The sequence below is a fragment of the Coregonus clupeaformis genome, chromosome 24 (assembly GCF_020615455.1).
Source record: "Coregonus clupeaformis isolate EN_2021a chromosome 24, ASM2061545v1, whole genome shotgun sequence".
NCBI lineage: Eukaryota > Metazoa > Chordata > Actinopteri > Salmoniformes > Salmonidae > Coregonus > Coregonus clupeaformis.
In genome coordinates, this window is record NC_059215.1 from 38,637,661 (window position 1) to 38,663,235 (window position 25,575).

The 25,575-nt window shown below is 41.6% G+C and overlaps 1 protein-coding gene across 4 annotated transcripts in view; it reads left to right on the forward strand.

Moving 5' to 3' along the window:
* Window positions 1–23,369, forward strand: part of LOC121538175 (DNA (cytosine-5)-methyltransferase 3B) — a 69,492-nt gene extending 46,123 nt beyond the window's left edge. For 3 of the 4 annotated variants that reach the window (XM_041845980.2, XM_041845982.2, XM_041845981.2), the window contains exons 13-22: window positions 3,595–3,707; window positions 7,641–7,824; window positions 8,051–8,135; window positions 9,821–9,966; window positions 15,272–15,362; window positions 16,949–17,097; window positions 17,382–17,485; window positions 17,821–17,890; window positions 19,719–19,837; window positions 21,163–23,369. In XM_041845980.2, coding sequence (XP_041701914.1) covers window positions 3,595–3,707; window positions 7,641–7,824; window positions 8,051–8,135; window positions 9,821–9,966; window positions 15,272–15,362; window positions 16,949–17,097; window positions 17,382–17,485; window positions 17,821–17,890; window positions 19,719–19,837; window positions 21,163–21,304 — 1,203 coding nt within the window. In that variant the 3' untranslated portion in view covers window positions 21,305–23,369. The remainder of the gene's footprint in view (window positions 1–3,594; window positions 3,708–7,640; window positions 7,825–8,050; window positions 8,136–9,820; window positions 9,967–15,271; window positions 15,363–16,948; window positions 17,098–17,381; window positions 17,486–17,820; window positions 17,891–19,718; window positions 19,838–21,162) is intronic. The other variant, XM_041845983.2, reaches the window with a different exon arrangement.
* The last annotated feature ends 2,206 nt before the right edge of the window (window positions 23,370–25,575 follow it).

The window sequence follows — 25,575 nt, forward strand, 5'->3', positions numbered from 1 at the left end:
ATTCAACCACGAGAGCATTAGTGAGGTCGGGCACTGATGTTGGGCGATTAGTCCTGGCTCGCAGTCGGTGTTCCAATTCATCCCAAAAGTGTTCAGTAGGGTTGAGGTCAGGGCACTGTGCAGGCCAGTCAAGTTCTTCCACACCGATCTCGACAAACCATTTCTGTATGGACCGCGCTTTGTGCACAGGGGCATTGTCATGCTATAGAATGTCATTGTATGCTGTTGCGTTAAGATTTCCCTTCACTGGAACTAAGAGGCCAAGCCCGAACCATGAAAAACAGATGGTAAAAATTGGTAAAAATTGAAAAGAGTAGAGGGCCTAGAGAGCTGCCCTGTGGTACACCACACTTTACATGTTTGACATTAGAGAAGCTTCCATTAAAGAAACCCTTTTGAGTTCTATTAGATAGATAGCTCTGAATCCACGATATGGCAAAGGTTGAACAAGAACAGGTTATGGTCAATAATATCAAAGGCTGCACTTAAATCTAACAGTACAGCTCTCACAATCTTCTTCTTATCAATTTCTTTCAACCAATCATCAGTCATTTGTGTTAGTGCAGTACATGTTGAGTGCCCTTCTCTATAAGCATGCTGAAAGTATGTTGTTAATTTGTTTACAGAGAAATAGCATTGTATTTGGTCAAACACCATTTTTCCCAACTGTTTTCTAAGAGCTGGCAGCAAGCTTATAGGTCTGCTGTTAGAACTGATTTACCATTCTTGGGTAGCGGAATTACTTTGGCTTCCCTCCAGGCCTGAAGACAAAGATTTTCCTCTAGGCTCAGATTAAAGATATGACAGATAGGAGTGGATATAGAGTCAGCTACCATCCTCAGTAGCTTTCCATCTAAGTTGTCAATGTGTTATTTTTCCACCTCTCCCACACTAACTTTACAAAATTCTAACTTGCAATGCTTTTCTTTCATTAATTGTTTTTTTATGCATGAATACAATGGCTCACTGTTCATTGTTGGCATTTCCTGCATACGTTTTCCCACTTTGCCAATGAAGTAATCATTAAAATAATTGGCAACATCAAATGGTTTTGTGATGAATAAGCCATCTGAATCGATGAAAGATGGAGTTGAATTTGTCTTTCTGCCCATAATTTCATTTAAAGTACTCCAAAGTTTTTTATGTAATTGATCTTGGCTTCATAATACAGTTTCTTCTTATTTTTGTTGAGTTTAGTCACATAATGTCTCAATTTGCAGTAAGTCAGCCAGTCAGATGTGCAGCCAGACTTATTAGCCACTCCTTTTGCCCCATCTCTTTCAACCATACAGTCTTTCAATTCCTGATCAATCCATGGAGCCTTAACAGTTCTAACAGTCAGTTTCCTAGCAGGTGCATGTGAATCAATAATTGGAAGAAGCAATTTCATAAATTAATTAAGTGCAGCATCTGGATGCTCCTTATTAATCACATCAGACCAACAAATATTTTTTACATCATCCACACTATTTTAGGCCCAGCTGTTGGAACTTTGGCTTTCCTGGATATAACCACTATATTGTGATCACTGCATCCACCGGGTACGGATACAGCTTTAGAACAAAATGTGATCGATAAATGTGGCTGATCTTGTTCCTGTAGTGTTTGTAAACACACTGGTAGGTTGATTAATAACCTGAACCAGATTACAGGCACTGGTTACAGTAAGAAGCTTCCTCTTGAGCGGACAGCTTGATGAAAACCAGTCAATATTCAGGTCCCCAAGAAAGTAGACCTCTCTGTTTACATCACATATACTATCAAGCATTTCACACATATTATTTAGATACTGACTGTTCACACTTGGTGGCCTATAGCTACACCCCAAAATAAAAGGCTTTAGATGTGGCAAGTGAACCTGCAACCACAACACTTCAATAACACTTGACATAAGATCTTCTCTAAGCATTACAGGGATATGTCTCTGAATATATACAGCAACACCTCCCCCTTCTGTCTCTTCTATAGATGTTATATTATTGTATTGCTACTGCTGTATCATCAAAATAATTATCTAAGTGAGTCTCAGAAATGGCTAATATATTGATGTTATCTGATGTTAGCAAGTTATTGATTTCATGAACCTTATTTCTAAGGCTACGTATATTAATATGGGCTATTTTCAGCCCTTTCCTGGGTAGCTTATCAGAGATTGAAGCTACGAACCCATAGGCTTGGCTCTCTCATCCCTTCCAGGCTTCTGAGAGGGAGGGTGGACAATGAGCCTGTCATAGTGGATGTAAGCAATGTCCCCACGCGCTCTGGCAGATTTCATGGCTGGGATAAGTTATTTTGTCTTCTGGCGCACAGCTTCAGGATAGTCCTCGTTGAGGAAGATATACGTTCCTCTCAAGTTCTTGGCTCTTTCCAGAACAGCTACCTTGTCCTTGAACCTCAGGAACTTGACCACTATCGGCCTGGGCCTGTCATCTGGGCCGGTGGTGGGTTTTCCAGTCCTGTGGGCGTGCTCCACCTCAATCTTCCTGTGGTCTTCAGTTTCTCAGAGATCATTTCCCTCACTTTGTCCTCAGACTCCGTCCAGGTCTCATGTAAAGATTCTGCAATTCCGTCCACAACCATGTTGTTCTGCCTTGATTGGCCCTCGAGATTTATCCGTCATTGTTATCATGGATTCACACACAGAACTGATCTCCTCTCTCAATGACTTACAGATTGCTGTCATCTTGCCGTTCTCCTGTTTCAACTCATCAAGCTGACCCTGGGAGAACTGCAAACTGTTCTTTAGGTCCTGGACCTCTCTGGTCAGGTCGTCCATTCTTTTATCAGTATTTGGACAAAACACTTGAAGCTATTTTCTTGTTGTTGTAACAACTGCTTGTAGAACTATTTTTGTTCATTTAAAAGATCCTTCACGTCTGATAGAGAGACATCACTGTCCTCGACAACGGTACTCCCGCCAGCTTTGGTCTTTGTCATGGTAGCTAGCAACGTAGGTTACGCTGTTACTCCTCACATTTCCAGACAGGGCAGGTCACAGGGAAGATTGAAAACAACAAACAGCAGGGATCTAGACCGCCACAAACCCGGGACAATCCGCAGTCCCAGCCAAAATGGCTAACCGCGTCACGGGCTGCGTTCAAGCCCTCAAGAAAACCCTGCTAGCTTGATATGCTGCTAGCTAGCAGCTAGGCTAGCTGCAACGCCAAATAGCTCCTCAGACCCGTCCTTGGTTGGCAGGATCACTGGACAGAGACTAGCAGTCCCAGCAACTGATGCCAACTGTGTCGCGGGATCCAAACTAAAAAGTTAGCTAGCTACTAAGAACTTCCCAGTATAATTTCAAAACAACAAACTTTTCAAAACAACAATTCCGAGCTCTTCCTCGTTCCGTGTTCAACAGGAAGTGACGTACTGGCTGTATCTTTGTATTCACAGTCTTGTTTGATTTCCTGCCTCACCAGACATGCACCAACTGGTTAAAGATCCTGGTGTCAAGAAATGTGATATTTTGTTCTATCAATAAACACTGGCATCTAGATATTGTTGTTAATGAGTGTTGTTTATCTTTGTATGTGTGTGTGTGTGTGTGTGTGTGTGTGCTTGTTTGTGGGTGTGCCTGCGTGTGTGTGTTAGGACGTGTATCTGGAGATATCCTACATGTATGATGACGATGGCTACCAATCGTACTGCACGGTGTGCTGCGGGGGCCGCGAGGTGCTACTGTGTGGGAACGCCAACTGCTGCAGGTGGGACTCAACACTCACCTCGTTAACCGTATCTCTGTAATCTACTATGAGTGTGTCCCAAATGGCACCCTTCTCCCTTTATACATTCTTAGAAAAAAAAAATGTATTCTAAAAGTGCAGTGCACTACTTAATGGCCTCTGGTCAAAAGTAGTGCACTGTATCGGGAATAGGGTGCCATTTGGGACGCGGACTGTATCTATACTGTATCTTAAGTGTAATATTCTGTGTCCTAACTGTAAAAAACTGTACAGTGGCTTGCGAAAGTATTCACCCTCTTGGCATTTTTCCTATTTTGTTGCCTTACAACCTGGAATTAAAATGGATTTTTTGTGGGGTTTGTATCATTTGATTTACACAACATGCCTACCACTTTGAAGATGCAAAATATTTGTTATTGTGAAACAAACAGGAAATAAGACAAAAAAAACAGAACTTGAGCGTGCATAACTATTCACCCCCCCAAAGTCAATACTTTGAAGAGCCACCTTTTGCAGCAATTACAGCTGCAAGTCTCTTGGGGTATATCTCTATAAGCTTGGCACATCTAGCCACTGGGTTTTTTGCCCATTCTTCAAGGCAAAACTGCTCCAGCTCCTTTAAGTTGGATGGGTTCTGCTGGTGTACAGCAATCTTTAAGTCATACCACAGATTCTCAATTGGATTGAGGTCTGGGCTTTGACTAGGCCATTCCAAGATATTTAAATGTTTCCTCTTAAACCACTTGAGTGTTGCTGGAAGGTGAACCTCCATCCCAGTCTCAAATCTCTGGAAGACTGAAACAGGTTTCCCTCAAGAATTTCCCTATATTTAGCGCCATCCATCATTCCTTCAATTCTGACCAGTTTCCCAGTCCCTGACGATGAAAAACATCCCCACAGCATGATGCTGCCACCACCATGCTTCACTGTGGGGATGGTGTTCTCGGGGTAATGAGAGGTGTTGGGTTTGCGCCAGACATAGCGTTTTCCTTGATGGCCAAAAAGCTCAATTTTAGTCTCATCTGACAAGAGTACCTTCTTCCATATGTTTGGGGAGTCTCCCACATGTCTTTTGGCGAACACCAAACGTGTTTGCTTATTTTTTTCTTTAAGCAATGGCTTTTTTCTGGCCACTCTTCTATAAAGCCCAGCTCTGTGGAGTGTACGGCTTAAAGTGGTCCTATGGACAGATACTCCAATCTCCGCTGTGGAGCTTTGCAGCTCCTTCAGGGTTATGTTTGGTCTCTTTGTTGCCTCTCTGATTAATGCCCTCCTTGCCTGGTCCGTGAGTATGGGCGGCCCTCTCTTGGCAGGTTTGTTGTGGTGCCATATTCTTTCCATTTTTAATAATGGATTTAATGGTGCTCCATGGGATGTTCAAAGTTTCTGATATTTTTTTATAACCCAACCCTGATCTGTACTTCTCCACAACTTTGTCCCTGACCTGTTTGGAGAGCTCCTTGGTCTTCATGGTGCCGCTTGCTTGGTGGTGCCCCTTGCTTAGTGGTGTTTCAGACTCTGGGGCCTTTCAGAACAGGTGTATATATACTGAGATAATGTGACACTTAGATTGCACACAGGTGGACTTTATTTAACTAATTATGTGACTTCTGATGGTAATTGGTTGCACCAAATCTTATTTAGGGGCTTCATAGCAAAGGGGGTGAATACATACAGTGGGGAAAAAAAGTATTTAGTCAGCCACCAATTGTGCAAGTTCTCCCACTTAAAAAGATGAGAGAGGCCTGTAATTTTCATCATAGGTACACGTCAACTATGAGAGACAAAATGAGAAAGAAAAATCCAGAAAATCACATTGTAGGATTTTTAATGAATTTATTTGCAAATTATGGTGGAAAATAAGTATTTGGTCAATAACAAAAGTTTCTCAATACTTTGTTATATACCCTTTGTTGGCAATGACACAGGTCAAACGTTTTCTGTAAGTCTTCACAAGGTTTTCACACACTGTTGCTGGTATTTTGGCCCATTCCTCCATGCAGATCTCCTCTAGAGCAGTGATGTTTTGGGGCTGTCGCTGGGCAACACGGACTTTCAACTCCCTCCAAAGATTTTCTATGGGGTTGAGATCTGGAGACTGGCAAGGCCACTCCAGGACCTTGAAATGCTTCTTACGAAGCCACTCCTTCGTTGCCCGGGCGGTGTGTTTGGGATCATTGTCATGCTGAAAGACCCAGCCACGTTTCATCTTCAATGCCCTTGCTGATGGAAGGAGGTTTTCACTCAAAATCTCACGATACATGGCCCCATTCATTCTTTCCCTTACACGGATCAGTCGTCCTGGTCCCTTTGCAGAAAAACAGCCCCAAAGCATGATGTTTCCACCCCCATGTTTCACAGTAGGTATGGTGTTCTTTGGATGCAACTCAGCATTCTTTGTCCTCCAAACACGACGAGTTGAGTTTTTACCAAAAAGTTATATTTTGGTTTCATCTGACCATATGACATTCTCCCAATCCTCTTCTGGATCATCCAAATGCACTTCAGACGGGCCTGGACATGTACTGGCTTAAGCAGGGGGACACGTCTGGCACTGCAGGATTTGAGTCCCTGGCGGCGTAGTGTGTTACTGATGGTAGGCTTTGTTAGTTTGGTCCCAGCTCTCTGCAGGTCATTCACTAGGTCCCCCCGTGTGGTTCTGGGATTTTTGCTCACCGTTCTTGTGATCATTTTGACCCCACGGGGGTGAGATCTTGCGTGGAGCCCCAGATCGAGGGAGATTATCAGTGGTCTTGTATGTCTTCCATTTCCTAATAATTGCTCCCACAGTTGATTTCTTCAAACCAAGCTGCTTACCTATTGCAGATTCAGTCTTCCCAGCCTGGTGCAGGTCTACAATTTTGTTTCTGGTGTCCTTTGACAGCTCTTTGGTCTTGGCCATAGTGGAGTTTGGAGTGTGACTGTTTGAGGTTGTGGACAGGTGTCTTTTATACTGATAACAAGTTCAAACAGGTGCCATTAATACAGGTAACGAGTGGAGGACAGAGGAGCCTCTTAAAGAAGAAGTTACAGGTCTGTGAGAGCCAGAAATCCTGCTTGTTTGTAGGTGACCAAATACTTATTTTCCACCATAATTTACAAATAAATTCATTTAAAATCCTACAATGTGATTTTCTGGGAAAATAAATCTCAATTTGTCTGTCCTAGTTGACGTGTACCTATGATGAAAATTACAGGCCTCTCTCATCTTTTTAAGTGGGAGAACTTGCACAATTGGTGGCTGACTAAATACTTTTTTTCCCCACTGTATGCACGCACCACTTTTCCGTTATTAATTTTTTTGAATCTTTTGAAACAAGTAATTTTTTTCATTTCACTTCACCAATTTGAACTATTTTGTGTATGTCCATTACATGAAATCCAAATAAAAATCCATTTAAATTACAGGTTGTAATGCAACAAAATAGGAAAAACGCAAAGGGTGATGAATATTTTTGCAAGGCACTGTATCTTAGTTCATTTCAACCATCTTTTACATTCTGCCTTTTCAGTCAGCTTATACTTTTTCTTTCACTCTCCTTTCTCTCTCAGCTGTTGATTAGATGTACAGTGCTGTGAAAAAGTATTTGCCCCCTTTCTGTTTTTTTCTATTTTTACATATTTTCTACACAGAATGTAGTGTTTGGTTTTTGCCAGACATAATGGGACCCATATCTCTATTCCGCCCTCCCCTGTATCTCTCTCTCTCCCTCCCCATATCTCTCTCCCCTCCCCCATATCTCTCTCCCCTCCCCTCCATATCGCTCTATCCCCTTCCCCCGCATATCCCTCCCTCCCTGCCTTCCTTCCCCCTTTCCCACTCCCACCCTCCTCTTCTCCCACTCCCTCCCCCATATCCCTCTCTCCCTCTCCCCTCCCCTACTCGTCCATCTCCCCTTCTCCCCCCTCAACCTTATCACACCCGTCTCCCCCGTCTGTCTCCTCCCCCTGCAGGTGTTTCTGTGTAGACTGTCTGGACATTCTGGTGGGCGCAGGGGCGTCGAACAGTGCCCGTAACCTGGACCCGTGGCGCTGCTTCATGTGCCAGCCCCTGCAGACCTACGGCGTGCTCAAACGACGCCACGACTGGAGCATGAAGCTGCAGGAGTTCTTCGTCAACGACAATGGCCGGGAGTTTGTGAGTCCCATCAAGATACTTTAGTTAACTCCTCACATTGACCCTTGTCCCACTACTGAGGCCAAACTAACTTAGCTCATACAGTATCTAGGGCCTGCCGATCGTCTTGGTCAGGTCATAGGGTCAGGAAAACTTCAGGGTCCCACTCATAGCAACATTACTACAGTACATACAGTATTTGTGTTTGTTTATATAAACATTTTGATTTGGTCTATATGTTTCTCAGGAAAGCCCAAAGATCTACCGGGCTGTACCTGCAGAACAGAGGCGCCCCATCCGTGTGCTGTCACTGTTCGATGGCATCGCCACTGGTAAGTGTGTGTGTGCCTGCGTATAGGTGTCAATGCATTACTCAAGTGTAATATTCAGAACCCGCAAAAAAATATCTTGACATACAGTACCAGTCAAAAGTTTGGACACACCTACTCATTCAAGGGGTTTTCTTTATTTTATACTATTTTATACATTGTAGAAAAATAGTAAAGACATCAAAACTATGAAATAACACATATGGAATCATGTAGTAACCAAACAATTGTTAAACAAATCAAAATATATTTTATATTTGAGATTCTTCAAAGTAGATACCCTTTGCCTTGATGGCAGCTTCTTGGCATTCTCTCAACCAGCTTCATGAGGTAGTCACCTGGAATGCATTTCAATTAACAGGTGTGCCTTGTTAAAAATTAATTTGTGGAATTTCTTTCCTTCTTAATGCGTTTGAGACAATCAGTTGTGTTGTGACAAGACAGAAGATTTGGTAAAAGACCAAGTCCATATTATGGCAAGAACAGCTCAAATAAGCAAAGAGAAACGACAGTCCATCATTACTTTAAGACATGAAGGTCAGTCAATCCGGAAAATTTCAAGAACTTTTAAACTTTCTTACATTTACATTTTTCAAGTGCAGTCGCAAAAACCATCAAGCGCTATGATGAAACTGGCTCTCATGAGGACCGTCACAGGAATGGAAGACCCAGAGTTACCTCTGCTGCAGAGGATAAGTTCATTAGAGTTACCAGCCTCAGATTGCAACCCAAATAAATGCTTCACAGAGTTAAAGTAACAGACTCATCTCAACATCAACTGTTCAGAGGAGACTGTGTGAATCAGGCCTTCATGGTCGAATTGCTGCAAAGAAACCACTACTAAAGAACACCAATAAGAAGAAGAGACTTGCTTGGGCCAAGAAACACGAGCAATGGACATTAGACCGGTGGAAATCTGTCCTTTGGTCTGTTGAGTTCATATTTGAGATTTTTGGTTCCAACCGCCGTGTCTTTGTGAGACGCAGAGTAGGTGAATGGTTTATCTCCGCATGTGTGGTTCCCGCTGTGAAGCATGGAGGAGGAGGTGTGATGGTGTGGGGGTGCTTTGCTGGTGACACTGTCAGTGAGTTATTTAGAATTCAAGGCACACTTAACCAGCATGGCTACCACAGCATTCTGCAGCGATACGCTATCCCATCTGGTTTGGGCTTAGTGGGACTATCATTTGTTTTTCAACAGGACAATAACCCAACACACCTCCAGGCTGTGTAAGGGCTATTTTACCAAGAAGGAGAGTGATGGAGTGCTGCATCAAATGACCTGGCCTCCACAATCACCCGACCTCAACCCAATTGAGATGGTTTGGGATGAGTTGGACCACAGAGTGAAGGAAAAGCAGCCAACAAGTGCTGTGGGAACTCCTTTGAAGACTGTTGGAAAAGCATTCTTCATGAAGCTGGCTGAGAGAATGCCAAGAGTGTGCAAAGCTGTCATCAAGGCAAAGGGTGGCTACTTTGAAGAATCTAAAATCTAAAATATATTTTGATTTGTTGAACACTATTTTGGTTACTACATGATTCCATATGTGTTATTTCATAGTTTTGATGTCTTCACTATTATTCTACAATGTAGAAAATAGTAAAAAATTAAGAAATACCCTTGAATGAGTAGGTGTGTCCAAACTTTTGACTAGTACTGTATGTTTACCTGTGTGTGCGTGTGTTTAGGCTACTTAGTGCTACGAGACCTAGGATTCAAAGTGGACCATTATATTGCGTCAGAGGTGTGTGAAGATTCCATATCGGTGGGCGTCGTCCGACATGAAGGAAGAATCCAGTATGTGCACGACGTTCGCAACATCTCCAGGAAAAATGTAAACAGATCAAATCTCTCTCTCTTCTCTCTTTACATTCTTTACATATGGGTGGGTAGAACAAATTGAATCTGAGTTAAATCATATAGAGGGAGGGGTGAGAGAGGGTAGAGTACTAGGTTTGTCTCTAAAGTAAAGATCCAATCCATTCCCCAATGACTCTGTCACGATCGTCGGATACAGAGGACCAAGGCGCAGCGTGGAAGGTGAACATACTTATTTATTTAAATGATTACACGAACAAAACAACAAATCGATACATGACGTCCAAAGGTGCAAACCACAAACCTACACAGGAACAAGATCCCACAAACACTGTGGAAAAACAGACTGTTTAAATATGGTTCCCAATCAGAGACAACCAGCAACAGCTGACACTCGTTGCCTCTGATTGAGAACCACTCTGGCCAACATAGAAACACAATAACTAGAACCACACCCTAGAAACACAAAACTAGAACAACACAAAGAACACTCACACCCTGGCTCAACATACAAGCGTCCCCAGAGCCAGGGCGTGACAGACTCATTATCTTGTTGTGTAAAGCAGGTGCTTATTTTCCTTCTCCTAAACATATGACGAAATATCGTTATATTTAACAAAAGTAACATTTTACTTTACAATATTACTTAGTGTGGAAAGTAATAAATTATATTACTTTGCGTTACTTTCATGAAAAAAATCTCAATCTCCCTGTTTGCTTGACTGTCAGAGGGAGCAAGGTGAGCCAAAGATAGGCTACTTTCTAACTCAGGTTTGATCACTTTCTCCTTTCATTGGTGGCGCTGCTTTCCTGCACTAGTCTACAAGTGATGCGCTATCATATGGGCTGCTTAATTAGCCATACAGTGAGGGAAAAAAGTATTTGATCCCCTGCTGATTTTGTACGTTTGCCCACTGACAAAGAAATGATCAGTCTATAATTTTAATGGTAGGTTTATTTGAACAGTGAGAGACAGAATAACAACAAAAATATCCAGAAAAACGCATGTCAAAAATGTTATAAATTGATTTGCATTTTAATGAGGGAAATAAGTATTTGACCCCCTCTCAATCAGAAAGATTTCTGGCTCCCAGGTGTCTTTTATACAGGTAACGAGCTGAGATTAGGAGCACACTCTTAAAGGGAGTGCTCCTAATCTCAGCTTGTTACCTGTATAAAAGACACCTGTCCACAGAAGCTATCAATCAATCAGATTCCAAATTCTCCACCATGGCCAAGACCAAAGAGCTCTCCAAGGATGTCAGGGACAAGATTGTAGACCTACACAAGGCTGGAATGGGCTACAAGACCATCGCCAAGCAGCTTGGTGAGAAGGTGACAACAGTTGGTGCGATTATTCGCAAATGGAAGAAACACAAAATAACTGTAAATCTCCCTCGGCCTGGGGCTCCATGCAAGATCTCACCTCGTGGAGTTGCAATGATCATGAGAACGGTGAGGAATCAGCCCAGAACTACACGGGAGGATCTTGTCAATGATCTCAAGGCAGCTGGGAACATAGTCACCAAGAAAACAATTGGTAACACACTATGCTGTGAAGGACTGAAATCCTGCAGCGCCCGCAAGGTCCCTCTGCTCAAGAAAGCACATATACAGGCCCGTCTGAAGTTTGCCAATGAACATCAGAATGATTCAGAGGAGAACTGGGTGAAAGTGTTGTGGTCAGATGAGACCAAAATCGAGCTCTTTGGCATCAACACAACTGGCCGTGTTTGGAGGAGGAGGAATTCTGCCTATAACCCCAAGAACACCATCCCCACCGTCAAACATGGAGGTGGAAACATTATGCTTTGGGGGTGTTTTTCTGCTAAGGGGACAGGACAACTTCACCGCATCAAAGGGACGATGGACGGGGCCATGTAACGTCAAATCTTGGGTGAGGGCATTGAAAATGGGTCGTGAATGGGTATTCCAGCATGACAATGACCCAAAACACACGGCCAAGGCAACAAAGGAGTGGCTCAAGAAGAAGAACATTAAGGTCCTGGAGTGGCCTAGCCAGTCTCCAGACCTTAATCCCATAGAAAATCTGTGGAGGGAGCTGAAGGTTTGAGTTGCCAAACGTCAGCCTCGAAACCTTAATGACTTGGAGAAGATCTGCAAAGAGGAGTGGGACAAAATCCCTCCTGAAATATGTGCAAACCTGGTGGCCAACTACAAGAAACGTCTGACCTCTGTGATTGCCAACAAGGGTTTTGCCACCAAGTACTAAGTCATGTTTTGCAGAGGGGTCAAATACTTATTTCCCTCATGAAAATGCAAATCAATTTATAACATTTTTGACATGCGTTTTTCTGAATTTTTTGTTGTTGTTATTCTGTCTCTCACTGTTCAAATAAACCTACCATTAAAATTATAGACTGATCATGTCTTTGTCAGTGGGCAAACGTAAAAAATCAGCAGGGGATCAAATACTTTTTTCCCTCACTGTATATACTGTAAGCCAAATATCTGGACAGATTTCCTATCTTTTCATTCAAAATCTTTATCTCGAGCCGCCAGGTCTGGTTATAGACCGCCCGTCCACGGACCCATAGAGATGTATAGAGGGCACACGTGCCACTGTACAGGAAGCCCTCTATGGGCTTTGCTATCACAGAAGCAATCAATGGCAAAGATCAGCGCTGTGCCCTCTATAAAAAAAATTGTTGGTACTATTTTATAAACAATACAGAACATTGGATTATGAAAACACATTTGAAAAAAGTTATATGTTACTTTACTCCATTACTCATAAAAGTACAATCTGATTACGTAAAGTGTTTCTTTTGTAACACATAACCCCCAACACTGGTCATAAGGAGTAGTCCTCGTCAGTGTCTTGGAAAATCAAACAATTGCACACATTCATACCACACACCTGTTAATGGTTTGTTCTGTGGGCCATTGCCTGTCCAGACAGGACAGTAGTACCTTATTGTAGCCTAATGAGCCTCACCTTTTAGTGAATGCCCCCCTGACCTACATTATGTGGATCCACAATGAAACATATACAGACTCATGGGCTCGCGAGGGCTCTTTTGAGAGCTTCAACACAAGAGCACAAACATGCAAACACACACAGCAACAGACAACATTAACCACACACACAACCTTGATCCACCCAGCTTTCATCTCTGTTCATAACAAAACACAACTCCCCCTCTACTCCCAAGTCGAACCTAAACACATAGCTCCACCACAGCTGCAGAGAGGGGTGTGCTGCCGGGTTGCATGCGAGTCCGTGACGTCATCTGGTTTAGAGGACAAAGCACAGCCTCTTGTCAGAGTAAATCCCCCAGAACCCATTCACCCCTTTGTCAGCGACTCAGAGCACTCCTCAAAGAGGGGCCCGGGGAGGGTCTGCTCTGGCCCTGCTTGGGGAACCTACACCCTCTCTCTCACTATCCAAGGCCTTTGTCACAGATGAAAAGGCCCCTATGTAGAGCTGGGGAGGAGTGGGGTGTTCTGTAGGGAAGTGTGTGTGTGTGTGTGTGTGTGTGTGGGGGGCGGTCTGTATGGGTCAGTGCCTTCAGAAAGTATTCACACTCCTTGACCTTCTCCACATTTGTTGTGTTACAGGCCTACACACAATACCCCATAATGTCGAAGTGGAATTATGTTTTTAGACATTTTTGCAAATTAAATATGAAAAGCTGAAATGTCTTGAGTCAATAAGTATTCAACCCCTTTGTTATGACAAGCCTAAATAAGTTCAGGAGTGTACATTTGCTTAACAAGTCGCATACTGTATGTAAATGTGATATTTATTTATTTATTTATTTTTACATTTGCAAACATTTCTAAAAACTTGTTTTTGCTTTCTTATAATGTGATATTGTGTGTAGATTGATGAGGGGAAAAAACATGGACTCACTGTGTGCAATAATTGTGTTTAACATGACTTTTGAATGACTACCTGATTTCTGTACCCCACACATACAATTATCTGTAAGATCCCTCAGTGGAGCAGTGAATTTCAAACACAGATTTAACCACAAAGAACAGGGAGATTTTCCAATGCCTCGCAAAGAAGGGCACCTATTGGTAGATTGGTTAAAAAAAAGCAGACATTGAATATTCCTTTGAGCATGGTGAAGTTATTATTTACACTTTGGATGGTGTATGAATACACCCAGTCACTACAAAGATACAGGCGTCCTTCCTAACTGAGTTGCCAGAGAGGAAGGTATGGGGGATTTCACCATGAGGCCAAAGGTGACTTTAAAACAGTTACAGAGTTTAAGGAGCTTACAGAGATAGGAGAAAACTGAGGATGGATCAACAACATTGTTGTTGCTCCACAATACTAACCTAAATGACAGAGTGAAAAGAAAAGGAAGACTGTATAGAATAAAATATTCCAAAACATACATCCTGTTTGCAATAAGGCACTAAAGTACAACTGCAAAAATGTGGCAAAGAAATTAACTTTATATCCTGAATACAAAGCGTTATGTTTGGGGCAAATACAACACAGCACATCACTAAGTACCACTCTTCATATTTTCAAGCATGGTGTTGGCTGCATCATGTTATGGATATGCTTGTCATCGTCAAGGACAAGGGAGTTTTTTAGGATAAAAAGAAACGGAATAGAGCTAAGCACAGGCAAAATCCTAGAGGAAAACATGGTTCAGTCTGCTTTCACCTGGAAGACAAATTCACGTTTCAGCAGGACAATAACCTAAAACACAAGGCCAAGACATTGAATGTACCTGAGTGGCCTAGTTATAGTTTTGACTTAAATAGGCTTGAAAATATATGGCAAGACTTGAAAATGGCTGTCTAGCAATGATGAACAACTAATTTGACATAGCTTGAAGAATTGTAAATATAATAATGTGCAAATATTGTACAATCCAGGTGTGCAAAGCTCTTAGAGACTTACCCAGAAAGACTAACAGCTGTAATCGCAGCCAAAGGTGATTCAAACATGTATTGACTCAGGGTTGTGAATACTTATGTAAATGAGATATTTATTTATTTCATTTTCAATACATTTGCTAACATTTCTAAAAATCATTATGGTGTAGTTTGTGTAGATGAGTGAGAAAAATAAATGTTTTAATCAATTTTGAATTCAGGCTGTAATACAACAAAATGTGCAGTAAGTCAAGGGGTATGAATACTTTCTGAAGGCACTGTACTACCCTGTGTTGAGGGTGTTGGGCAATATGGATGGGGTGTCGGGGGGAGGGGGTGACACTATGTTGGGATAGGATAGGTGGGATTGGGAATGAGAAAAGGCAGATGGGTACAGATGTTGGGGCGTGTGTTACACTCAGTCTGACAGTAGGTGGTGCGGTTGTCTCACACAGATAGAAGAGTGGGGCCCATTTGACCTGGTGATCGGAGGAAGCCCCTGTAACGACCTGTCTATTGTCAACCCCGCCAGGAAGGGACTGTACGGTAAGAAACCTAATCAAAATAAAAAAAATAATCAAACTTCATTAAATGTATTAATAAGCATGCTTCACTTCACTCTAATTACACTTTAAAATCCATGCCAAGTGTTACAGGCTAAAATTCCAGTGAAGTATTTCTTATGAAATATAATTTATATACATTCCCTCTTACATGTACATTATAGACTTGTACCTCTAAACGTCTAGGGCAACGTGTAAGGTATAAGAATCAGAGGGATATTTGAAACTCATAATGGCAGATGTATAATTGGAATTAGGGCTGGTCAGTATACCATATTTTACTATTTACCGGTATTGATGCACGGACCGGTTTGGGTTTTTACTTTACCTTCTATAACGGTATTTGAATGTTTGGTTTGTTAGATGTGATATGCCGTGTGTATCGTCCATTTTTATAGTTTACTCCGCTACTTGAGTCATCTCTCTCTGCTCTCTCTCTCCATGCTGTTTTCCACACAGACCTAGTCCCGCCCCGTCACTTAAGGAGCGCATTTGTTGTTGCTCGACCACGAGACACTTGCGTTCAGTCTGCATGGTCAAAGCAGCACATGCAACAATGTTGATAACTATGATGCTGTTTCCACTTTGCTTCTTAATATGAATCCACAAGCGTTCTATAATTACACTATTATTTTGTGTTTCTTACATCTGCAAACAGCTAGTTTGTCTTTTCTTAGCAAGTTGTGTTTAAGTCGTGTTAGCCGGTAATGCTAATTGCTAGTTAGCATTAATATGATAGCATGAATATGTTAGCTACATGAAGTAGCTAAGAGAAGTCATTTAATGTAGCCAAAGATTATAGTGTCGGCTAGGAAACGCTGACCAACACTTTGGTTCCTACCCTATCACAATAACTGCTCCCTGCCATTTTCATTAGATGTCATGTCAAATAACACTGTATTCAAAGTGCCCACTATTATCTTTTAACTATAGAATTCTAATAATCATTATTTTTCCATCATTCCACCAGTTCACCCATGTGTTTTGATCTAAATCACAAGTCAAATCGCAATTGCAACATTTGGTAAAATATAAGGCCTAAAGTTGTTTTGCCCATATCGTGCAGCCCTATGTGGCAATGTGGAAATGATCTCAAATGAGTGCAGGAAATGCAGAAATGTATTTTTGGTTTAAGTTGAATTGAACAGTATAAAACAATCAGAATGGAGACCAATTGGAATCACTTAGAACGTATGTGTTGCCACCCTAGGGTCACGCACTACTCATAAAGAAAATGTATAACTTTTATTATTCAAAAACATAAAATACAGTCCAAACAAAAAATGTATACTGTGATATGATATTTTGGCCATATCACCCAGCCCTAATTGCAATTGATGTATATTATTATTCAGTTTACATTGGACTGTAGTAGGAATCTCCTAGCGTGTTCTCCTCATCCTGTGGTCCTCTGTAGCTCAGCTGGTAGAGCACGGCGCTTGTAACGTTCAATCCCCGGGACCACCCATACACAAAAATGTATGCACGCATGACTGTAAGTCGCTTTGGATAAAAGTGTCTGCTAAATGGCATATTATTATTATTATTATCCTCCGTCTGTCTGTCTAGAGGGCACAGGGAGGTTGTTCTTTGAGTTCTACCGCCTGCTGAGTGAAGCCAAGCCCAAGGAGGGCGAGGACCGCCCCTTCTTCTGGATGTTCGAGAATGTGGTTGCCATGGGCGTCAACGATAAGAGAGACATCTCCCGTTTCCTCGAGGTTTGTTATATCCACAATATCAATTCAATGTCAACGGCTCAATACAAGTGACAATCTTAGAGGTCTTTAGCATTACCTCATGAGATAGTTTGAGAAGTTGTCTAGTCTACTTAGTCTTTATGTATTGTTACTGACTCACAACATAACACAAGGAGTGAAAATGTGTAACCCACGATAGCAGTGGTATGTTAAATGAAACACCAACCTGTGTGTGTGTGTGTGTGTGTGTGTGTGTGTGTGTGTGTGTGTGTGTGTGTGTTTGTGTGTGTGTGTGTGTCCTACAGTGCAATCCAGTAATGATCAATGCCATTGATGTGTCTGCGGCTCACAGAGCTAGGTACTTCTGGGGCAACCTACCAGGGATGAACAGGTGTGTGATGCCCACAGTGTACGTGTTTTTCTATACTAACACAATCTTTCATATTCCTTTTGTTATTTTACAATACAAGAATGACCAAATTGCATGGTAAAATGTAATGGTAATTACACAGTAATAACCTTTTAATTACTTTTACTTGTTTGTTCATTTGGGATTCATGAAACGCACCACTTGACACCATTTGATAGTTGGCAGTTGTGTTTGATAAGTAAATGCTAGAAAGTACACATTGCTACTAGTGGAAAACTAGTGGAAACCGTACAGTAAAATAATGTGCTAGCCAATTTACTTCACTTTATGGATCTCTTGGAGGATTCCATTTCTAATTCCCATTCTTGTGTCAGGCCTCGGTGTGCATCTGGGATGGACAAGCTAGAGCTACAGGACTGTCTGGAACATGGCCGTGTGGCTAAGGTAACACTATCTATCTCTCCTTCATTCAGTGGAACTGGACAGGAATCACTAAGTGATTTTATTTCAATATATATTTCACTATATTTCAAGATATATTTCAATATATGCCACAAAAAAACATAGATCCACATATTGTACAGTACAGAGGAGAATAAAAACAGTCCCTCTGTGGCTCTCTCTGTTTTACATATATATACTGTACCAGTCAAAAGTTTAGACACACCTACTCATTCAAGGGTTTTTCTTTATTTTTTACTATTTTCTACATTGTAGAATAATAGTGAAGATATCAAAATTATGAAATAACACATATGGAATCATGTAGTAACCTAAATCTATTTTATATTTGAGATTCTTCAAAGTAGCCACCCTTTGCCTTGATGACAGCTTTGCACACTCTTGGCATTCTCTCAACCAGCTTCATGAGGTAGTCACCTGGAATGCATTACAATTAACAGGTGTGCCTTCCTAAAAGTTAATTTGTGGAATTTCTTTCCATCTTAATGCGTTTGAGCCAATCAGTTGTGTTGTGACAAGGTAGGGGGTGTATACAGAAGATAGCCCTATTTGGTAAAAGACCAAGTCCATATTATGGCAAGAACAGCTCAAATAAGCAAAGAGAAACGACAGTCCATCATTACTTTAAGACATGAAGGTCAGTCAATCCGGAAAATTTCAAGAACTTTTAAACTTTCTTACATTTACATTTTTCAAGTGCAGTCGCAAAAACCATCAAGCGCTATGATGAAACTGGCTCTCATGAGGACCGCCACAGGAATGGAAGACCCAGAGTTACCTCTGCTGCAGAGGATAAGTTCATTAGAGTTACCAGCCTCAGAAATTGCAGCCCAAATAAATGCTTCACAGAGTTCAAGTCACAGACACATCTCAACATCAACTGTTCAGAGGAGACTTTGTGAATCAGGCCTTCATGGTCGAATTGCTGCAAAGAAACCACTACTAAAGGACACCAATAAGAAGAAGAGACTTGCTTGGGCCAAGAAACACGAGCAATGGACATTAGACCGGTGGAAATGTGTCCTTTGGTCTGGAGTCCAAATTTGAGATTTTTGGTTCCAACCGCCGTGTCTTTGTGAGACGCGGTGTGGGTGAACGGATGATCTCCGCATGTGTATTTCCCACCGTAAAGCATGGAGGAGGAGGTGTTATGGTGTGGGCGTGCTTTGCTGGTGACACTGTCATTGATTTGTTTAGAATTCAAGGCACACTTAACCAGCATGGCTACCACAGCATTCTGCAGCGATACGCCATCCCATCTGGTTTGCGCTTAGTGGGACTATCATTTGTTTTTCAACAGGACAATGACCCAACACACCTCCAGGCTGTGTAAGGGCTATTTTACCAAGAAGGAGAGTGATGGAGTGCTGCATCAGATGACCTGGCCTCCACAATCACCCGACCTCAACCCAATTGAGATGGTTTGGGATGAGTTGGACCGCAGAGTGAAGGAAAAGCAGCCAACAAGTGCTCAGCATATGTGGGAACTCCTTCAAGACTGTTGTAAAAGCATTCCAGGTGAAGCTGGTTGAGAGAATGCCAATAGTGTGCAAAGCTGTCATCAAGGCAAAGGGTGGCTACTTTGAAGAATCTCAAATATAAAATATATTTTGGTTTGTTGAACACTTTTTTGGTTACTACATGATTCCATATGTGTTATTTCATAGTTTTGATGTCTTCACTATTATTCTACAATGTAGTAAAAATAAAGAAAAACCCTTGAATGAGTAGGTGTGTCCAAACTTTTGACTGGTACTGTATATTTATATATAGTGTATTAATATGAGTGTGCATTTTCTTTGTCCTGTAGTTTGGAAAGGTGCGCACCATCACCACGCGCTCTAACTCCATCAAGCAAGGCAAAGACCAGCACTTCCCTGTCATGATGAATGGCAAAGAGGACATCCTGTGGTGCACCGAGCTGGAGAGGTGAGACCTAGACCCACAACTCTAATCTGACTGTGCCACTCTCTTGGGACTCATTTGTCCCAAGTGCGCCCTATACCTTTTCTAACTCTGTGGTACCTCTGTTAAAAAACAATGGCAAATCACATTCCTGGGTCATATTCACTAGGCTCCAAACAAAAGAAAACAGACTGAAACAGGGAGGGACTACCAGAACTTGTGCAAAGCTCGTTTTTGTTTTCTGTGCAAAATGTTTTGCTACTGTGTGCACTAATGAAGAAGAACCAGCTCTGCCCACAATGCCTTCTGATGCCATTTTAATAATAATAATACATTTTATTTTAAGCATTTTCCACGACACACAAAGTCGCTTTACATACACAAGAAAATCAGCAGGATAAATAGCAATAAAATCACATATTAAATAAGCATATAAAAGTACACTAAACATTAAGGACAGACTAACCATGGAGAACACTAAACATGATGACAGACTAACCAGGGAAGTGAACTAGACAGAGGATGAAAGCTAAGACAACAGAGAATCCGGGTAAGCCTGTGTGAAGAGGTGTGTCTTTGGTGTGAACAGGTGGGAGTATAGGGGTGCAGGAGGTCAGTAAGGTATGTGGGGGCCAGTCCATTGAGTGCTTTGTAGGTGAGCATGAGCAATTTGAAGATGATCCTGTATTGAACTGGGAGCCAGTGGGAGTGATGTGGTCCCCAAGGTCTGGTGTGTGTGAGAATTCGTGCAGCTGAATTTTGAATATGTTAAAGTCTGTCCAGTGTTTTGGCGGTGAGTCCGTAAAGAATGGCGTTGCAGTAGTACAGGGCTGAGAAAACAAAGGCGTATATGAGGATTTCATCATTGGGGTCAGTGAGAGAGGGTCTGAGTCGTGAGATGTTTTTGAGGTGGAAGAAGGCTGACTTGGTGATGTTTCGGATGTGGGGTTCAAATGACAGAGTGGGGTCAAATGTAACACCAAGGTTCCTGACTGTGGAGTTGGAGTGGATGGCGCAGCTGTCGATTGCCATGTTGAGTTGTCCCAGTTTCTTGATCAGGGAGTTTGGGGCCCATGAGTTTTGTCGTCATTTAGTTTTAAAAAGGCATTGCTCATTCAAGTTTTCACTTCACAGAGATAGTCAACAACACAGGGGGGTGGCAGAGTGAAGCTGTGTTTTGTGTGGATGTAGATTTGTGTGTCATCTGCATAACAGTGAAATCTGAGTTCAAATTGATGGAGGATCTGACCAAGGGGTAGCATGTAAATACTAAACAGTAATGGACCTAACACTGAGCCTTGTGAGACACCTTGTGATACACCAATGTTCTGATCCTCTGTTTCCTCAAGGATCTTTGGCTTCCCAGTCCACTACACAGATGTGTCCAACATGGGCCGTGGTGCCAGGCAGAAGCTGCTGGGCAGGTCCTGGAGCGTCCCCGTCATCAGACACCTGTTTGCCCCACTGAAGGACTACTTTGCGTGTGAATAATTCCCTCCCTGACCCATCACTCTATCCGTTCCACACCTCACCTTGGCCTTCTCCAAACATGAGGCTGTGTAGGTAATGGGAGGGGAGGGGATCGCCCCTTCTGGAAGAGCAGGAGGTCACAAGACTAGGCGAGTACACATGGTGATTCTGCTCTCACCCCTCTCTGTTCAGCCTAGGTGTTTTCATCCAACATACTCTAAAATACCCTACAATCAAGGAGCCAAACCTGCTTCTACTGAGCGAAACCAGCCCTGCCATAGGGGATCATTTGAGGGTCCGACTCCTATAGCCTTCCCTGTTAGCAAACGGCTGTGCTGAGTGTGACATGGAAAGTACCACTGATCGTCAATCAGAAGTGCCAATTCCAAGTTAGACCATCTTGTTATCCCCTGGTAGCCAAAGTGTTATTTTAGGGTTTTAAGGTTTTAAACACTGCTTTTATTATTTTATTTTTTTAACAAATGACTTCCCCTTATGTTGTCTATGACTGGATTTGTTGTGATCACAATTTTTTGGGGGTCAAACATATTTTGGTGCCACACTGATTTATATAAATTATTTCATCTAAGAATTGATATAGATCTCTTTATGAATGAGTAGAAATGTTTGTTTCATTTTCATGATGTCAACATAGTCAGGGTTGGGAAATATACATGTTCTTCTCCCAAATGCCAATGCGACTGAAGAAGAATCCATTCTCAGCCATATCCAAATATATTCAAATATATTTAAAAATATACTGTAAAATCAATGCAAAGACATGTAAACACATCTCAATATTGGACATTTTGACATTTGTCATCTGCTACTGTTCAAAGATATCCATATTTTTTAACTGGAAGTTTGTTTTTGTGCTTTCACCAAAAATAAGTGGACATTATTACCTCATCATCCAAGGCATCTGAAAACCCAAATTGGTTATCTGTGCAAAAACAAAACAAAAACATTTTACACCTATTTTTTAGTCACTGGACTGGAATGTTTTATATAACTTTTATACTTCATTGTTATACTGTATATATTAAAATGTTTACAAGACTTAACAATATTTGATTGGACTGGGAGTTTTACTGTCCTAATGTCATCTAAATTGATATTTTGTAATCTGTGAATTTCAGAGGTTGATAACCGCCAGTATGGTGCATAGAGATCCCTCACCATCGTTAAAGTACTCTGGACTTCAGATTGAAGTACAATATATACTTTTTGTCTACTAGTTTGGCTACATTTGTAGCCCTTTTTTGTTTTGGTAATTGAATGTGTACAGTTTGCTGTGCAGTTTTTAAAATACTGGACATTTAACTGATTCTACAAATCATATGTGCACAGTGGAGACCTGCCAGTTATTTGTTTTTGAGTTGTCTTTACTCACTGAGTACTACTCTGTACTTCTCACTAATTCAGGGTGCCTTTTAGCAGTATGTTCAAAGAGCTTACTTCAGTAACACACTGATTGTATGTCCATGACATAACCAGCACTTGCTTTACTTCAACAGTTATTTTTTACTAAGATGCCAAAATACATTAATCGTTTACATGCTTTATTAATACTACTGTATCCTTTTAAGTTTGCTGAATGCCGTGCTTATGATTTTGAATATTCTAAATGTTTTTTCTATGATTTTATGACTACACCTTTAAATGTTTAGTTTATATACTCAGATCTTCTGCTTACTTGCAACAATATCTGAAATAGTAGCACAATAAACTGTATATAAGGCTTGCTTGACATTAATAATTTTATAGGGCATTTTAGAACATTATAGGATTTTTTATTGTCAGTGTATGTTAGATGTGCAACTACAAAAAATGTTAGATGTGTATGATTTCTCTTTTGTGGAAAATACTTTCTCCAATAATACTGTACTTTCATTGTGCTTTCAATTTTTGTTTATTTACCTTTTTTTAACTATACTTGTGGTTTGAAGTGCAAGTAATTCAAAAAGACCAGTCTGCTAATTTTATACTTGTGTACTTTTAGGAAAAGCAGAAAGAAAATATTTCTGTGTACTCAATATGTTACTTTTATTCAATAAAAAAGCCTTAATTCTTAAAAGTCTAAGCCATTGGGGGCTGACATATGTAATTGTTTTAATTTGTTTCATTTAGCTATTTGATTTTGAATTTTAGGACCCCTTTAGGCATTAAAAAATAATATGAATTTGGCCTTTACTACTATAGATGGCAAAAAAGACAGTCAAAAATTTTAATCGGTTTTGAAGTGTCTGTCCTATAGGAGATATAAGAAAGCTCAGGAAATATATACAATACAGTGGGGGAAAAAAGTATTTAGTCAGCCACCAATTGTGCAAGTACTCCCACTTAAAAAGATGAGAGAGGCCTGTAATTTTCATCATAGGTACACGTCAACTATGACAGACAAATTGAGAAAGAAAAATCCAGAAAATCACATTGTAGGATTTTTTATGAATTTATTTGCAAATTATGGTGGAAAATAAGTATTTGGTCACCTACAAACAAGCAAGATTGACCTGTAACTTCTTCTTTAAGAGGCTCCTCTGTCCTCCACTCGTTACCTGTATTAATGGCACCTGTTTGAACTTGTTATCAGTATAAAAGACACCTGTCCACAACCTCAAACAGTCACACTCCAAACTCCACTATGGCCAAGACCAAAGAGCTGTCAAAGGACACCAGAAACAAAATTGTAGACCTGCACCAGGCTGGGAAGACTGAATCTGCAATAGGTAAGCAGCTTGGTTTGAAGAAATCAACTGTGGGAGCAATTATTAGGAAATGGAAGACATACAAGACCACTGATAATCTCCCTCGATCTGGGGCTCCACGCAAGATCTCACCCCGTGGGGTCAAAATGATCACAAGAACGGTGAGCAAAATTCCCAGAACCACACGGGGGGCCCTAGTGAATGACCTGCAGAGAGCTGGGACCAAAGTAACAAAGCCTACCATCAGTAACACACTACGCCGCCAGGGACTCAAATCCTGCAGTGCCAGACGTGTCCCCCTGCTTAAGCCAGTACATGTCCAGGCCCATCTGAAGTTTGCTAGAGTGCATTTGGATGATCCAGAAGAGGATTGGGAGAATGTCATATGGTCAGATGAAACCAAAATATAACTTTTTGGTAAAAACTCAACTCGTCGTGTTTGGAGGACAAAGAATGCTGAGTTGCATCCAAAGAACACCATACCTACTGTGAAGCATGGGGGTGGAAACATCATGCTTTGGGTATGTTTTTCTGCAAAGGGACCAGGACGACTGATTCCGTGTAAAGGAAAGAATGAATGGGGCCATGTATCGTGAGATTTTGAGTGAAAACCTCCTTCCATCAGCCAGGGCATTGAAGATGAAACGTGGCTGGGTCTTTCAGCATGACAATGATCCCAAACACACCGCCCGGGCAACGAAGGAGTGGCTTCGTAAGAAGCATTTCAAGGTCCTGGAGTGGCCTAGCCAGTCTCCAGATCTCAACCCCATAGAAAATCTTTGGAGGGAGCTGAAAGTCTGTGTTGCCCAGCGACAGCCCCAAAACATCACTGCTCTAGAGGAGATCTGCATGGAGGAATAGGCCAAAATACCATCAACAGTGAGTGAAAACCTTGTGAAGACTTACAGAAAACATTTGACCTGTGTCATTGCCAATATATTTTTTTACACATATATAACCCCTTATTTTTGTTGGCACAAAACTACCTCCATACTTCCATTCATTTATATGGGTTACCTTTAGACAAGTCCCGAGATACTTGTGGGGGTCGTAGAGCAAAACGGAGAACACCATCGTGTGCAACATGAAAATATTGTCCCACATTGTGTAATTTGACGGTCCCTAACTAGCCCCAGAGATAGGCTTTCAAATGTCAAACCAACTTTGCCATAGTCGCACACCAGCCGACTGAAGCTAATTGGCGAAAGAAGTTGGCTAGCACTAGCTGGCCTAGGTGACTTCAAGACCTGGTTAGACTGTTTCAAGTTATCTAGAAGGGTGAGTGACTAACTGTGTACTGTTTTGGCTGAGTGAATGTACAAACGCTTGCCACGTGAACACACACAAGAGATTAACCCCTCATCCCCCCCCCCTCCTCCCAAGACAACTCTCGTTTGGCCTCAGTCATGGCCGCTACATTTCCTAATGACAAAGCCGAAAAACAAGTCAATCAGGAAGTTCAGCCCCCCTTTAAACTAAATTATTACTACTAAATTGTTAGCTGACCAAGACTGCCGCCAGCAGTCTCTCGTCGGCAAAGACCTCCAGAAAGACCACATGAAACACGTGGACAACACCTGGCAA